This window comes from Austrofundulus limnaeus, unplaced genomic scaffold (assembly GCF_001266775.1).
Source record: "Austrofundulus limnaeus strain Quisiro unplaced genomic scaffold, Austrofundulus_limnaeus-1.0 Scaffold422, whole genome shotgun sequence".
In the NCBI taxonomy this organism is placed as follows: Eukaryota; Metazoa; Chordata; class Actinopteri; order Cyprinodontiformes; family Rivulidae; genus Austrofundulus; species Austrofundulus limnaeus.
The window spans coordinates 292,708-305,785 of NW_013952824.1; the positions used below are offsets into that span (position 1 = coordinate 292,708).

The 13,078-nt window shown below is 38.9% G+C and overlaps 1 protein-coding gene across 1 annotated transcript in view; it reads right to left on the reverse strand.

The window, feature by feature from the left end:
* Nucleotides 1–13,078, reverse strand: part of mtss1 (MTSS I-BAR domain containing 1) — a gene marked incomplete in the record, with an annotated part of 49,433 nt that overhangs the window by 30,323 nt on the left and 6,032 nt on the right. The window contains 1 exon segment of the mRNA XM_014024430.1: nucleotides 947–1,008. Within this exon segment, the coding sequence (XP_013879884.1) occupies nucleotides 947–1,008 (62 nt within the window).

The window sequence follows — 13,078 nt, forward strand, 5'->3', positions numbered from 1 at the left end:
GGAGTGCAACTGGAAACCTTCAGACGCACACACAATGTCCATTAATGGACCTTTTGTCTGTGTGTGTCTTTTAGCAGCCAGGTCCCTGCTCCTGTCACACACACACACACACACACACACACACACACACACACACACACACACACACACACACACACACACACACACACACACACATAGACGACTGACAGCAGCGTCACCTGATCCTTCGTTTTCATGGGGAATAACTGTGTGTCTGACTTCAGTGGAAACTCTTTTTCAGAAGAAGAAGAAAAGAACTCGACTCTTAAACACAACTAGAAATTTAACTTTAAAATAAAATGCAATAAAAAAAAGATGAAAAAGGTGATTGAATAATTAAAACTCTACATGTTGTGATAAGAATGGCCAGCTGAAGAATGAAATATAGTAGATTTTTGATCTTTTACCATGAAAGTTTGATAGATGAAGTGTTGGTTTTACCCAAATGTAAATAAATACATTATTGCTCCAAATAACGGGATGATGTACGACATGAATATTATTCTCCGAGGCTCTTGCTCGTCAGTGTGAAGGTGCTAAAATGATTAATGTCATTTGAATGCTTCCTATGTGCAGAGCCAGGTGATTTTTGTGGTGATTTAGGGAACTAATAAACCTGAAAGTAAGGTTTTATTTGCATTTTAATGTGCAGTTTGTAAGCATGTTGCTGGCTGACTGGCAGGGCTAATGGACTGTAACAGCCTGCAGAAGGCAGAGAGATGTTTATCACATAAATTGACCCAAAGGGAATACAAACTCTACTTTTCTTACTCTGAACCAGACACTGGGTCACTACTGCTTGTGCCTCTGGTAAAAATAAACACATAAAAGAGGAAAAATGTGACTGTTTTAATTGATTGACCAGGTGTTATTGATCCACACATGGTTTACCATCTAAGCTAAAACATTTTATTTAGTCTCCTACCTGAGATGGGACTGCAGCTTGGCCCCTTTGGAAACAAAGTCCTCCCAGGTGGGATAACTGGCCTGCAAACAGCAAAGAGAAAAAAAAAAAGTACATTTATTGCACTTATATACCAAAGAAGTTTAAGTTCAGAGTTTTCTTTTCTCAAAGGCCTCCAGTAGAGTTTAAAAACAGAATAAATTTCACATCATGCTCTCGCTTCAATTATTCAGAGAGGCTCTATTGTCGGAGGAACTGTTATAAAAAAAGACCAACATCCTGAGGAAACATCTGTTTAATCAAAAGGATAAAGCATCAGAACGACGGCGTATTGATTCGCAGAGATCTTCTGCCCTTAGAGAAGCAGCAGAACATCTCCAGATCTCCCACGACCGTGAATGCTTCTGGTTTCTCCTTCACTTCACGGCTCCATCTATAATAATCTGCTGACTAATCTCTTATTCAACAAATCAATGCAGCTCTGCGCGTGACCTCGCTTGAAGGTCACAGAATGAGGATTAAAGTGGCCCGGCCGATGTTTCTCTGAAAAATCAATCTGAACTGCGTGAAAATTAGCTGATAGTTGTGATGTTTTAGTCTTCACCGAGACGACCCAGAAGACCTAACCGACAGGTGAGATGATAAATTTACAGCAAAAACAGAGTGGATGAGGAAAGACTGAACAATTAAAGAGGCATGTTTTAATAGGTATAATTGGTATAATTGGGACAATAATGTTGGAATTTTTAGGAATGCTACCTGGTGTGAGCTGAGTGAACAATAATCCTTTCATTATAAGTAATAAAAAATAAAAACATAAGCTCAAGGAGATGATTTTATTCTCCTGGCAGACTTTTAATAAAAGTATCTTCCGGTGCTGAGTTTTAGGGAATAAAAGCTGCTCTGGTATCTGCGTTTTTTTTTTAAAGCAGCTGATTGATTATGTAATCTAAGGCTGGTTGGCGCTGCAGGCTCTGACCTTGAGGAGCATCTGTGAGCAACAGCTGCTGCTGCGAGGGGAATTAAATCAAAAATGCAGGAAAACCGTTTTGGAGTGGAGAATTTCTCTCTTTCTCTCAATGTTTTCTCGAACCCAGTCACCCTGTTCGTCTTCAGCCTCTGCCGGTCCACCGACGAGAGGATAATACCGATTTAACCCCCAACACAACATCATTAGCCTCTTAGCTGTATGCCGCCCGCTGAAGCCGGTAGCTGCGTCGCCTCCCGCCCCCTCCGTCGCCTTTCTGCAGATAGCCAGACATGCACACAGCATGGGACTGTCAGGTTGAACTGCAGGGATTTAACACGGCTGTGATGAAATGCTGCAGGTGGGCTGGAACAAAACGTTTAATGTGAGGCACAGTCAGAGTAAAATAAAGCTATTTAACAGGAACTCTATCGGAGAGACGCTGAATGTTTTTCAAACAAACAAATTTTGTGGTTAAAATAATCAGTCTTAAATGAAATGATGAAACAATCAGTAACTCACTAGCTGCGTTTCCATTTCAAATGTGCGCAAAACTTTGTCGATTTTCTGTTAATGTAAAAAAAACAGTTTCGCAACTGCGGTGTTTCCATTAAGTAAGAAATGTTATTAAAGTCACGTGAATACGTTTGTTCTCACGATAAGTCATTACAAACATGGCGGCGATGGATGTAAACACATAGCATGTTGCTACCACGACACTAGCGCTCATCATCAGAGGAGACGTCGGCGTCTTTTATCRAGGCTTTCCAGAGACAAGTCCCTACTTGGGAGCGGCTACGTATGCTGTGTTTTTGGGAAATTGTAGTCGGTGAGTTTACTATTTTATACTACTTCTGTGATATTACTTCTACTTCTACTTCCWGTTATCTTCTTCTTCATCGTCTTTTTCACCAGTAGAAACAACCAGTTGTTAATCACGTGACTCTCATGATGCGAAAAAAGTGTTTCCATTGCAGTTTTGCGAAAAACACCAATTTCGATACGGCCGAAAAACCACCTCATCCTAGCACAAAAACATTGTCGAAAAACGTTTTTTTTTTCTCAAAATTGGCCTGTTTCCATGGTTAGTTAAGCTGAGAGAGTTAGTGGACTCTAGTCTCTGACAGCCTTAGTTTAGCAGTAATATGCTCCGACATCACTCTTCGTTTGAACCAGGTTGTGGAATTATCCTCGGCAATTTATTTTCAAAATTCTAATTTGCGCATTTTTATGGTCAATGGAAACGCAGCTACTGTTACATAACACAGGAAGTCTCAGTGATAGCTGAAATTATCAGTCTTTTATTATGATTCGGAAATGTTCGATTTGTGGATAAATTTCCAGCAATAAACACAATGCTAACTGTGTTAGCATGCCTATAGTGTTGTCAATGTAAAGTTAGCATCTACACTAATTTTTTTCCACGTATCTGCGTTGTTTCATGTAGAATATTCATATCATGAGCTTCATTTCTCTTTTGTGAAACCAGTCAGTTCAATCTACAAGAGGAGACTGAATGTTCGTCAAAACAAACATTTTTTATATAAACTAAATAAAAATAAAAAATACAACTCCTGTTTTAACGTCTGCGTGCAGTTTTTTTAAGACTCTCTTGTTCCCTCGCCCTTTCTCGACTCAATCTAAAACTCTCCCAAGATTTGTTGTTCCTGCCAGGAATGTCACGGTGGGTCGCAGACAAAATATTCCCCCAAAACGCAGGACTGAAAGACACGGTGTCAGGGTCCACAGAGGCTTTACACTGACAGCTTTAACGCAGTTGTGGCTAAATTAGGGTCTAGTGACCCGCATGGGTCACCGATGGTTTTATGTGGGAGGGGTTCTCCAGACAGCTGCCAAGAAAACAGCTGTCCTCTCCATCTGGTTGCMGCTATTTTTATATCTCCACTACAATTCAGCTGCTGAAGGGGAAAATGTAACAAAAGTCATGTAGTTGGTGAAAATGCAGGGTTTATACAGACAAAATAAAAGTCATCAAGAGCGAAAACATAACCTGTAGATTACAAAACAATGAGCTGTAATAAAAATGATCAAAGTTCAAGAAGAGCCTTTTTTAAACAGTTTCATTATACAAGTTTTATAAATAAGTAACTAGTGGCGCAAACAAAATATTGATTTCAATCAGTGACTCAAACTGACTGAAGATCAGCCAAGATGTGAGGAAATGTCAGCCAATTCAAACAACCAGACATCTCCACGTGGAGAAGCTGCTATCTGCTCAGACAACTACGCTACAGCAACAAATACTATAGTCTGTGAGTAGCCAAGTGTTATCAGTGTCTAATCCCATCATGATAATCCAGACTTGTTCTACTGACCAACACAAAGAGATTACAGTGATGTCAGAAGAGGTGAGATCTAAGGAAAGTGAGATACTGCCCTGCTGACCTTTCCAGAGTCCAACTTATCCAGCAACAGACAAGTCCATCTACATTAACAAGTAAACAGTTGAGACAAAAAGAGTCATGCATGAATAAAAACCTGTTTTGTTTTGTTTTTTGTCGTTTGTGTTGTCAATAATCCCAAATTTCACTAATTTATCTCCTCAAACAAACTCTGAGTGTCTGACACGTGGAAGTGTGAAAATGCTTCAGGTCGTTTGCAGCCAAACATGCAGCTAAACTAAACCGTTTGCAAAGGTCGACAATCTCCTGACGGCGAGGCGTGAGGTGTTCTTCACTGGAAACAGGTTCAAGATGAATTCCACTGAACAGGTTTTTTTTAGCACTGAACCCATGAAACAAACTGCTGGTGTAACGAAACATTAGTAACAGTTTTTACTTGTCAGGTTTACGATCGTCGTTTCTTTAAGACCAACCTACAATTATCAATGGCATGTACGAATCACTGAAAGGGTTTAAACGTTAATCGCTTTCACTGCGCCGCGAAGAAATGGGTAAGAAAAAACGCGAAATGGTGAATATTGTTGTGTTTTTAATTCAATTAAACATAACCAGGACAGTTGTTGATTTATCATAATTTGTTGTCAAATTGGAAGCACCTTCTCGTGAATCATCAGGTGTCAGAGCGTAGAGGAAAAGAAAAGAATGAGATCTCAGAAATTCATCTGAAACCAGTTCGAAAATGAAACCTGACAAGTACGCTGAAAAACAAAACATAATAAACATTTGATGCCAACTTATGTAACTTTCCTATTAAAAACTATATTCAGGCTTTGTGTAAGCAAGGCCAGATGTTTAATCAGAAAGGTTAAATGATCTTAGGTGTGTTCTTGTCAATAATAGGACAAACAATGAATTAATTTAATCATCCAGAAGGAACGACTGGTCGGGATTGTAAAATCCGATTTGTTTAACTTTAACAACCTTTTATTTTACCGATCAAACCACAGAGTCGGGCCGCCGCGAGGGGAGCAGAGGACAGATCAGCACTTATTTGAATATCTTCAGGTCCGTGCATAGATGAGAAAAAGGTGTAGAGTTACACCAAGTCGTTTTATAACAGGAGAGAATTATTTTGATGAAACAATTCTGGAGGTTTTAGGGTTTTACTAAATGCCTGTAGGGAGAGATTAAATAAAAACATTTAAGAGGAAGGATTTTCCATTCCTTTCATCCTGCATTCCTGATTCTTACGTAACCAACAAGCATTTCTTTCATTACCGACGGCAAACGGATTGTGTCGTTTCTCTGTCCGCGTCGCTGCGGTGAAGTTGTTTTAAACCACTCACGCACATCTGCATGTGATCTCTGAGATACTCGGAGTTGCTCACAAACGTCGGTGTCTGAGAGGCACAGAGTCACAGCTCGGCTCTCCAAGGGTCCGAGGCTGAATCAGCTGACTCCCGTATGAAGATCTTGTGGTTCTAACTGGAGCCGTGTCGGCTCGACTCGGAGGAACTTTTCCCTTCTTCTCCACATCCAGACGTCAACAAACATGAACGAAACAGAACCGTGCAACTGCAAACCAAAATAAGTATGATTTTCAAAACCAGGCCACGTATACGTTTGGCCACAAATACTCAGAATTCTATAAAACTGTACCATAAACATGTTTGACATTTCTTAGATTTGCTGTTGTATAAACTTTGCCTACATGTGTTTCAGAATAAAACAGATTTATAGGACTGTTATTTTTGGATAAAATGTTTTAGGCAGATTCATGTCCCATGTCTTTGTTCACACTGCAAAAGAGACCCAAATCTGATTTTTATCAAATCTGATCCAGGTCTTTCATGTGGTACTAAATAAGGGCTATATCTGATGTTTTTCCAGAGTTATTATTATTATTTTTATTATTATTACAACAATAATTGAATTATTTTTTGAATTAGGGATGCACGATATATCGGTTTTGATATCCCTATAGGCACTGAGTTGCCGCCATGTGATTGGCTGATTAGAAATTAAGTGTTAACGAGCAGTTGGACAGGTGTACCTAATAAAGTGGCCGGTGAGTGTATATAGAGTTATTGGCCATAACACCAATAATTATATCRGATATCGATATCGGCTGAAATTTTCATATCGGTGCATCCATAGTTTGAATTCATACTTGAGAAAAAAGGGGCAGATATACGATCTTTTTCTTCTCTCTGCCACCTTTCATTTAATTTTATTTCTATTTTCTTTTTATTGTACATTGAATTAAATTTTGTTTTTTAAGAAATGAATAAAGTTTGGGAAAGAAAAAAGGTCTGAACGCTCAATCCACATTTCAACTGACCTTTACCTCAGTAAGTTAGGAGTATACAAATCGATCCAGGTTTCGATATTATATCTACGTCATGCAGTTTAAAGCTGTTTGTCTATTTTAAACTTTCTAGATTTGTCATGTCCTGGTTGACTGAGAAGTTCCAACAACATCTGATGCTAACGATGGTATACCAGCGTGCTGGATAATATCAAAACTAGCATGATGGTATGTACTTGAGTTTGTTGCTACCTTCAGTTGCACCAATTCCAAAAGTTGACATCTGCACCTGAGTAGTCAGGAAGCCGCAAACTCAAACGTAAACATTGGATGAAACAAGCAGAGCAGATATTAATTTAATCGTTTGAGTACCTAACTTCAGAATCTATCCACACGTGCTATCATAAGCATTTATATTTATTTCTGTGAACACAGCGTGATACGTGACGTCACGTCTTCTGCTTCAGGGTCATGGATTGTCCACGCTAATCTGATGGAGGTCCACTTTTACTATAATGTAAAAATAAAAATCAGATYTGAGCAAAAAACTGGACCGGAGCACTAGACCTACAGTGTGAACACAACTTTAGTTAAAGAATATTTTTAAACAACTCTCATGAGATTTTATGTTTTCTTCTTTCATTTTTGTCTTTCACCAACCTGATAATGAGTTCCTGTTGAAGTGGAGAAGAGGAAGCCAGCTGATCGCCATGTGACTTTTGTCTATTTATGCTTTTTTGTTTTTGTTGCATATACTTTGTGTATCTCAGTCTGGATCTCAGTTAGTTTCTAACTGATTTTTGTGTGTCTGTTTAATTTTGATTTATCACAGCAAAAATCACTGAAATCAAAACTAGACAGCTAAAAATTGGTCAAACTCGACTGCAGAAAATTGCCAACCTATTTTCAGTAACTAGTCATTATTCAGATGGTCCGATGAATGGATGAAACATCCCTCAGTAGGAGAATTTGTATTTGCCTCATTTCAGTCCCACACAAAAATAAGCTTTTAGGCTCAGAATTTCCAGAACTTTTCAAAAACCAAAGATTTATCAGAGTGTAACACAGGTGTGAGCGAGTTTGAGATAAAAACCAAACCTTCTATTAAACTGCACTCATCTGTACAACCTCATCACCCACATCTTTTCCTCTGCATGTCAACTCATGTCAAGGTCAAGTTGACGCTCTTGTTGGATCTTGACTCGTGATTCTCTTAAGTGTTTTTACACTTAGAGCGCATCTGACTGATACAGAAAACGACTATTAAAACAAACATACAACAAAATGACATCTTTGCACGAAGAAAAGTGGAAAATATCCACCACACATGACGGCCAACTCATTGACTTTATGTAGATGAAAACCATTAAATATCTGTTACTGTGGCTCCACCCACTTTGCTCATTAGATCCAGTTGACGCTTTGCCATTAGCAATCGAATTTTTTAAGAAAAACAAACTAAATTTGTGAACACTCAGCAGCCACACACGAACAATCAGCTGGTCCTACATCGATCAGTCTTTGTTTACCGCGAGTTCCATCAATAAAATGAACAAATATGAAAACAGTCTGTTGTTTTGGTGAACTGTTTGAGTCTAAAGTTTTACTGTTTTTATGATGGATAGAAAAAAGCGAAGCCACAGCAGTTCGACAGCATCGGATCTTAAAGTTTAAAAYCTCACAGTGAACTGTGTCAACATGAAAGTGTTTCCTGGATATTTTACCGGATTTTAACAACAGCTGCTCGAGACAAAGTTGGACATTTCTGGCTTTAAAGCAAACCTCGGCTCTGCTTTCATTAATTATCACTTTATATGAGGAGAATCTGAACTTTATAAAGTGTTTGTTTGAATTTCGAAACATCTGCAGAATCATAACTCCTTTAACTTTCGTTTCTTCTTTTTCTTTCCCTCTCACTTCCATAAAATTTTTACAACACCCAGAGACAGCAAGATGTGAATTTCCATGATCTATGTGGCAATTTATATAGATTTTTTGATTGAGTCTGYGCTGCACCACAATGAGAAAATACAGTGCATGTCCACACCCACGTTCACCTGAGACTGCCTATTTTCCWGTGAGCAGTGAATGTTCTCTGTAATCAGACACTCCCACACAAATGATCACACAGACGTCTAACTATCAGGAACTATAAAGAGCCATATCAACGATGTGACGAAGCATCTGTGACTCTTTTTTTTTCTGTATTACAGCCTGTAGACGCAGGGCGTGTCTGAGTCTGTGTGGGAAAAGCCTGTATTTTGCTCTCTACACACACAGTTAATTATATATATGGAGAAAAACCAGCTACAAAACAGCAGCATAATCAGAACTGTTGTTTACAATCGTGTGTTGCTGTAGAGGCTACACTGCTGGAGGTCAGGGCTGAAAACCATTTGCTATTCCACACACACGAGCTCTGCTAATGTTTCATTCACTGTTCACCTTCAGTGTACAGCGTAGGACAGATAACACACACACCACACACACAAACAACATAATAATTAAGTGTAAACCCATGATCAAACACAGGCAGGTTGTTGCTTGAAAGCTTCTGGGACGAGGGTCAACTGTGGTCTTGACATCTTTTCTCTAACAATGACAATTATATGGTTTCTTGTGCACAAATATGAAAACAAAACATATTTACTAAAGTTTGRTTCAGTCAATCTATTTAAATTTAACTTTGCAGTATCAACTCAAAACATAATCTGAGCATGGTCATCTCAGTGTACGTGATACATTCTGCAATGTAAGAGACTAATTAAACCATGTTATCCATCCACCACTCAACCATAATTAATTGCACGCATAAGTTGCAGGTTATGGCTTTTACTTTGACAGGTTGCTTCTACTGGTGGAAGTGGACAGCTTTGTCAAAAAAGCTGTTGCGAAACTTCTAGGACAATAGCTGCATTTCCATTGCAAATGTGCACAAAACTTTGTCGATATTCTGTTAATGTCGAAAACACAGTTTCACAACTGCGGTGTTTCCATTAAGTAAGAAATGCTATTAAAGTCACGCGTGAATATGTTTGTTCTCGTGATAAGTCATTACAAACATAGTGGCGATGGATGTAAACACATAGCATGTTGCTACCACGACACTAGCGCTCATCATCAAAGGAGACGTCGGCGTCTTTTATCGAGGCTTTCCAGAGACAAGTYCCTACTTGGGAGCGGCTACGTRTGCTGTGTTTTTGGGAAATTGTAGTCGGTGAGTTTAATACTTTATTTTACTACTTCTTCGTCTTTTTCGCCAGTAAAAACAGCCAGTTGTTGATCACGTGACTCCCGTGATGCGAAAAAAGTGTTTCCATTGCAGTTTTGTGAAAAACACCAATTTCGACACGGCCAAAAAACCACCTCATCCTAGCGCAAAAACATTGTCAAAAACAATTTTTTTCGAAAATGACGTGTTTCCATTGAGCAAATTTATTTTCGAAATTCTAATTTGCGCATTTTCATGGTCAACAGAAATGCAGCTAATAATGGCAATGTTTTTCGGAGAAGTGTTGTCGGTCAGATAAGTGGAGGAAAAGAGGTCAAATAGGATTAGCATGAATGCTAATATTAAAGCATGATGGAAACAGAGACTTAGATCACGTTCCACACAAGTACTAGAAAAGGTAAGGATCTGGTGGAGATGTCTAACGAGGTGTTCCAGGCATGTCCATCTAGGAGGAGACCCCTCTCAGCTGGTCTGGAAACACCTCCCAGAAGAGGTGAAAGTGGAAAGAGATGACTGGGGCTCCCTCTGGAAGAAGATGGATGGATGACACGACTTGTCAGAGCAAAAATGAAATGAGAGGGTTGTTAAAGAAATCCAGCTTCAAGTATCAACTAGCTCACTGTTATAGATTGCAGGTAGAAATGGCTATAAATGTCTAATTATTCCATGGAAGCATTTTTGATCTAAGACGAATGTTTGGAAGAACAAAATAAACATTATTTGTGGAAAAAAAGAGCAAGACAGGAGGAAGATGTAAAACACTGAGCATGGAGGTGAAAGCAGAGACGGAGGAGCGTGACGGGTCGATGGCTCATAATGTCAGTCCTGATATAGCCGAGACAGAAATCAATAATCTGTCCACCTTGCCTGAAACTAAAAGTCCAGTGAAGCTGCTGCAGCATGGATTYATACCTGACCTTTGAAGTGTTTTCACTGAACAAAAAGGTTTGAGTATTAATTCTGCAAACATGAAGTAAAAGGAAATGTAAAGACTTTGTGCTTGTGGGGTGTAAGAATGATCACAATCTAGGGTTAGAGTTAGGAAATCAAATGAGGGTCCAGAAGTTGCGGGTCTCTGCAAACCCAACACTTAATATTGCATTAAAGTTATGTTTTTGCTAGGGGTGCAATGATACAGAAAATTCACAATTTGGTTCGCTTTAATACTAGTCTCACAGTTTGATATTGATTCAAAACAGAGAAATTTCCATGCCCTTTTTAACTTGTAATTTATTTTAATTAATTATGAACATTTGTTTAACCTCAAAATTCCAGTTTTTAAATTAAATGTTGCTGAAACAGCGAGTTTCTTAATGGATCTGCACTCGACAATGCAGCCTAGGGGTAGTAGTTGAACACAGATCCACTGATCTTTCAACACAGAGCATCTTCAGAAGACAAGTTAATAAAATACATGTTAAAAATCTATATTGATCTATACAAGTGTGTATTGAATCTAAAGCTCTGTATTGAACGGTTCGATATGGGTACATTTTTTACTCTGAACCCAGAAGATCTACAAGTTAACACCATGCTAACCTGACTAAATGTAGCTTATCATGGCTGTATAAAAATCTGTTTCTCCAATAAAGTTGTRGAGGGATCTCTTTAAAAAGGCGTGTTCTGCTGCTCTGAGTAGACGTTTCTCAGTAGCAGCTCTCAAATTACTAATAATTTATTTGTGCGTGTTTGGCAGATGGCAGAAGTGCCCCCATCGGTTTTTGTGTTTTGTTTTAAATACCAGGATGTGATGCCTCGTCATTCCCCTTCCTTGTTATCTGACAGCAGATGTGACTCACTGCTTTGACCGCAGGACGCCTGCAAGTTCCATCACGTCTCTCTAAATGTTTTAACTCCTGGATGAGACGAGAACACCCTCAATTTAAAAAATTTCGGCTGATAGTGACTCAGAGTAAGGAGAGCCTCCTTCGAGAGAAATAGTTCTGCTCCAGTAGAAGCTGTGGATGAGTTTTAATACACAAACATGCCACATGTCGTTAACCCCCACCCACCCACCCGCGTTTAACGTTTGAAAATATTTGACATGTAGGCTGGTGGCTCTCCTGTAAACAGATCGACTATTTCACAATGTTCCGTTATTTCTGCAGACTGAATCATCCTCTGTGGTTTCTCAAGCTGATCGAAACGCTCGGCCTCRTGCGAGTACGTTTCCTGACAGACTTCTGGGAGTCACAGAGGAGGAAGGAAATTTACAAGAGCTTCAGAACCGCTGGAGACAAACAAGAAGGGATCAACTCATCTGTCCTGGCATACAGGTTCAACACCTGCCAGACACTTTAACACAGTTAGGAACATTCCTCTGAAGATGTCTTTGTAATAAATGTTACAGTTTTATTAATTTTCCGACACACAAAGTATCCTCTTGACGCGACCACGTCCCACTGTTTATCAYCGCAGGATGTGCGAAACTTCTCTGYAAGTGTGAGATTGCTAAATGAGTGTAAGAAGAAACACAAACACTTTTGTCCCAAGTGACAAACAGCTGAGCAGCAAAGAGCGGCCACTGAAAGGAATAAATCTGCAGAACTGTTTTAGCACGAAAGGATTTGGAATAACTCTGGGAGGAAACAACCGATCACTGCTAAACTCAACTTACAGACAAGAAAGATAATCCAAACTGATAAAAAACAAGCAGGTTGTGGAATTAACAATATAAATGAGCAGTGTTGGGATGCAACAAAGTACATTGTTACTGTACTTAAATACATTTTTCATGYATCTCTACTTTAAGTATATTTAATCGTGGATAATTTCAACTTTTACTCCACTACATTTTACATTAGTATCTGTACTTTCTACTCCACTAYATTTCCGTATTGTGTGCATTAGGGGAGTTGTCCTGTAACCATAAGGTTGCCGGTTCAATCCCCCCCTTCCAACTGTCTCAGTGGCTACAATGTAGCTTGCCACCTTCCGTGTGTAAATGGGTGAGTGATTGTAGTGTAAAGTGCTTTGGGGTCCAATGGGCTTGATAAAGTGCTACATAAGTTCAGCCCATTTATTATTACCGTAATTATTCGTGTATAATACGATCTCATGTATAATACGACCCCCTTTTTTGAGCTTAAAAAGCATAAAAATTTTAATCCTCAAACTACCTCCAATTTCATACAGACTTGAAGATTTTTCAGCCTTTGCAGTCTTTATACATATCAGTAAAATGATCATTCGACTGTTCATTTTATTTTAACAACATATTGTAAGGGTATTTTAAACGCTAGAATTCTAAAATGGATAATTTGTGAATATATTTAAATATATT